General features: G+C 57.0%; 1 protein-coding gene across 1 annotated transcript; it reads left to right on the forward strand.

The window, feature by feature from the left end:
* Positions 1-652: 652 nt before the first annotated feature.
* Positions 653-3,583, forward strand: LOC104534110 (myosin regulatory light chain 2A, cardiac muscle isoform). Its single transcript, XM_010182290.1, has 6 exons — positions 653-736; positions 1,371-1,446; positions 2,310-2,414; positions 3,134-3,209; positions 3,291-3,339; positions 3,454-3,583. The coding sequence occupies exons 1-6, from the start codon at positions 701-703 to the stop codon at positions 3,550-3,552; spliced, it is 441 nt and encodes a 146-aa protein (XP_010180592.1). The 5' UTR covers positions 653-700; the 3' UTR covers positions 3,553-3,583.
* Positions 3,584-3,921: the final 338 nt, after the last annotated feature.

Consider the following 3,921-nt stretch of genomic DNA (forward strand, 5'->3'; position numbering starts at 1 on the left):
GCTGTGCGGAGCCATGGTGAGTACCAGGAGCCCCAAACTCCAGTGGGAAGAGGGAAAATCCATCAGCTTTTCCCCCAGGATAGCTTTAGCAGACAGGAAGCGATGGAGGAGGCAGGGGTCTGATGGCCAAGGGTCCGTCCTGCCCCAAAAAGGGGCTGATCAAGCTGGGAAGCATCCGGCTGCATCGGAGGAGGCAGATTTTTTTTAATAGCAAGCATTTTAATAAATTCTTAGCGAGAGGCACAGCAGGGTAAGGAAGCACCTAATGACTGTGCAACCTCAGCAGCACATTCCCAAACCCGAGTTTTCCACCTGGGGCGATCTCACCCCAGCACCGATCCTTTTACCTGCTGTAGCCTTTGGTGGGGAAGCAATTTCCTAACACACCTTTCCTCAGACCTATTTGGTTAAATCCATCAGGAAAGAAAAGACGGAGCTATAATTTAAGCAGGAATCTTAAAGCCTTTCAGTATCTTGGAGGGTCGAATGTGCCCAGAGCTCCTGAGCAATGCACGGGGAAGCCACCAAGCACCCAAGTGCAGTAGCCACCGCGAAGGACGCAGGACTAAGAATAGAGTAGTTTCATGCTTTTATTCCATGCCACAAAAAGCCAGTGAGCTATTGGTACATACTTGAACCCCTGCAGGCACCCAAGAAAGCCAAGAAGAGGATTGAAGGTGCTAATTCCAACGTCTTCTCCATGTTCGAGCAGGCCCAGATCCAGGAATTCAAAGAGGTAGGTGGGTTTGGTGGGGCCGGCCGAGGGTCCTTGACGCGGTGTGACCTTCAGCTCTCTCCTCGGCGCCCTGCGAGCGGTGACAGCTGGTTTGCCACGAGAGGCAGCACGCCCGGTTTTGAGTCATTTTATTTTAAAAGTGCGAATAACGGCTCGGTGACGTTGTTAGATACGGCGGCGCCTCAAAGCGTCCTGCATCCCACAGAGGAGCAGCCAGGAGAGCACCAGGTCCTGTTATTAAACATCTCTCAGTGAGCCCCTTCCTGCGGTGCCAGGAGCTCTCCATCACTTACCCTGCTCAGCCAGCACACGGTCCTGTGTAGATCCCAGTTACGGGGATAACTGGGCCCAGCTGGGTTTGCTGGTGGCTCAGGCTGTCCTCCCCCATTGGTCTCATCCTTTGGCCAAGGCAGAGGGTCTGCGGGGTTTGGGCTGTCGTGGGAGCCAGGGTTGCCGCTGGATTAAGGTGTTGCTCCCTCGCTGGGTGAGGGACCCCAAAGCTCTGCCCTGGGCAGGGCTCAAAGTGCCCTCATCCCATCCAAGCCAAAGGGAAGAGGAGGAGGAGAAGGGGAGTAAAGCCTTGGCAAAGGCCAATGCTCTCCCTGTGCTCCCTGCCCTCATCCTGTGCCTCCAGGCGTTCACCATCATGGATCAGAACCGGGATGGCTTCATCGACAAGGCAGACCTGAGGGACACATTTGCTGCTCTGGGTGAGCCCCCTTTTAGAACCCTCCCCTCCCCAGCACCTTCCACGACATTAACATCTGTAAAGTGAGAAACCAGCAGTGAGCCCCCATTTAACCCAGCCCCAGCAGTTAACTGGACCTCCTGTTTCGCTGAAAACCCCCTGATCCAAAACAACTTCTGTTGGGTGGGTGGGGGGATCCCACACGGGGGAATCCCACAGCAGTGGGTGGGTGTTTCAACCTGTAGGTGCTAGGGAAGAGCCAGCTCCTGGGTTATACGCGGCCAAATGCTCCCGGCTTTCTCACGTGCTAAGAAGCACCCGGCTGTGCCCACCCCATGGCATCCAGGGGTGTACGGGAATTTGGGGGATTTATGAGATTTGGGATGTTGTGAGCTTGGAGGGAGGCCAGCAGGAACCAGCAGTGGGGCCAAAGACAACCCAACCTCAGGTTAAAGAATGTAGGCATTCAGTCCTGCTCCTTTCTGATACCAGCGTCAGGGGGACCCCAGTGCTGGTGGTTTTGCCCCAAAACTTCTTCTGAGGAGGGGTGAAGCAGGCTGATCCATGGGGCAGGGAGGGAAGGAAGCAGCACCTTTGCAGCCCTCTTTTCTGTGATCCTGGAGCCTGAGAAACCAGAGCAGGAGGTGTCCAACCCTCCCATCCTCTACCAGCACAATTTTCCCATCCTTACTTCTGCTACTGCCATTCCCTGTCAGCGATGGCTCCCCAGGGCTGTGCTGCTTCCCTCAGGTGGAGGAAAATCCTCCAGGACAAGGCTCGTGTGCTGTGTCCTCCAGCCCCCAGCACACAGAGCAGAGCCTGGAGGTCTGCACCCATCTGCAGCTGAACATGGGCGTGGATTCACTCAACGCTGCTCTCCCCTAGGGCGCCTGAATGTGAAAAACGAGGAGATCGATGAGATGATCAAGGAGGCACCCGGCCCAGTCAACTTCACTGTGTTCCTCACCATGTTTGGGGAGAAGCTCAAGGGTGAGAGGGCACCCGGGGAGCTGAGGGAGGGGGATGTCGGTAGGCACCAGCAGCACCACTGATATCCTGTCCCACTTGGGGAATCACAGAATTGCTCGGTTGGAAAAGACCTCTGAGATCATCACGTCCAACCGCTCCTGTCTACCCCCCAGCACCACCGATATCCTGTCCCACTTGGGGAAGCATAAGCAGGTCTCCGTGCCTCAGTTTCCCTCAGGTTAAAAAAATCCCCCAACAGGCTGTGATGCTGCTGTCCCCACAGAAGGAGGGGGCAGGAGATCCTGCAGCACCTCTGAGTCTGGTGACGCCAAAAGCAGCCGCCCTGACAAGTGCACTGGCTAGAGGGTGACTTTAACCCAGCGGCCCCATCTGGCTGCACCCTGTATCGCTGACACAATCCAAGGCACGCAGCCTCCCCGCAGATCTCCAGGAGGCCACACAGCCCCGAGGGCCCGTGCCTGCAGCTCTATAAATACACCCAAAAGATTAGATAAAGGCTGGACACCAAGGCAGTGGTGACAGAGCCTGCTCTGTGCACACACCACGACCCTACCTCTGCTCTTCTATGTGCCACAAAGCCCCAGGGAGGCCTGTGGGATCATCATTTTCCCAGGGATCTCACTTCCCAGTGGGTCCCTCATGTGCCCTCCAAAGGATGGGGGAAGCAGGAGGCTGCAGCTGGCATCCTCCTCCAACGGCCATGGCTGTGTCATCTGCAGGTGCCGACCCGGAGGAGACGATCCTGAACGCGTTCAAGGTGTTCGATCCGGAGGGGAAAGGCCTGAAATCCGCATAGTGAGTGCAGGGGTGGCTGGGGTGAGGGTGGGCGCCTTCACCAAGGCCTCCCTGATGCTCACCATGCTCTCTCATTTGCAGCATCAAGGAAATGCTGATGACACAGGGTGAGAGGTTTTCCCAGGAAGAGGTACGAGCTTCTTCCCACCCTCTGCCAGCCTCCTGCACCCTCCAACCTGACAGACCCCAGCCTTCCTCCCTGTCCCGGCCACAAACCCCTTCTCACCCCAGCTCTCTCCCCCAGATTGATCAGATGTTTGCGGCCTTCCCTCCAGACGTGTCTGGCAACCTGGACTACAAAAACCTCGTCCACGTCATCACACACGGCGAAGAGAAGGACTAGCCCGTGCCTGGCACCGTGAGATGCCCTCTCTAGATCCCATGGAGGAGGTCCTTGGTCTCTCCTCCCAGCGAACACACAAACGGCATCCACATTAAACTGCGTTTAAGTGAAAGGAAATCCAGCTCCTGGTGTGAGCAGTGCTCAGGTTCATGTGCTATGTCTGTGTGGTGCTTCTGTGCCCAGTGAGAGACCCCAGACCCATCCCAGACCCCACTGCCCATCACCCCCACGTGCCCCTGAGCCCCTCTGCCCCACCATTTCCCAGCCTGGCCCAGCTCCCACCCCAAACAGCCCGTTTCACACTGGGCTGTCGCTAGCAGCCGTCTGGTCCCACCAGCCCAGGCAGGGAACACCCAGCACCCCCTGGCC

This window comes from Mesitornis unicolor, unplaced genomic scaffold (genome assembly GCF_000695765.1).
Source record: "Mesitornis unicolor isolate BGI_N332 unplaced genomic scaffold, ASM69576v1 scaffold7654, whole genome shotgun sequence".
NCBI classification, from domain to species: domain Eukaryota; kingdom Metazoa; phylum Chordata; class Aves; order Mesitornithiformes; family Mesitornithidae; genus Mesitornis; species Mesitornis unicolor.

Excerpts from the sequence above, each read along its gene's own strand:
- LOC104534110 (XM_010182290.1), top strand. The coding sequence starts at position 701 with ATGTTCGAGCAGGCCCAGATCCAGGAATTCAAAGAG. Across the intron at positions 3,210-3,290 it reads AAAGGCCTGAAATCCGCATA|CATCAAGGAAATGCTGATGA; the intron begins GTGAGTGCAGGG and ends TCTCATTTGCAG. Across the intron at positions 3,340-3,453 it reads AGAGGTTTTCCCAGGAAGAG|ATTGATCAGATGTTTGCGGC; the intron begins GTACGAGCTTCT and ends TCTCTCCCCCAG.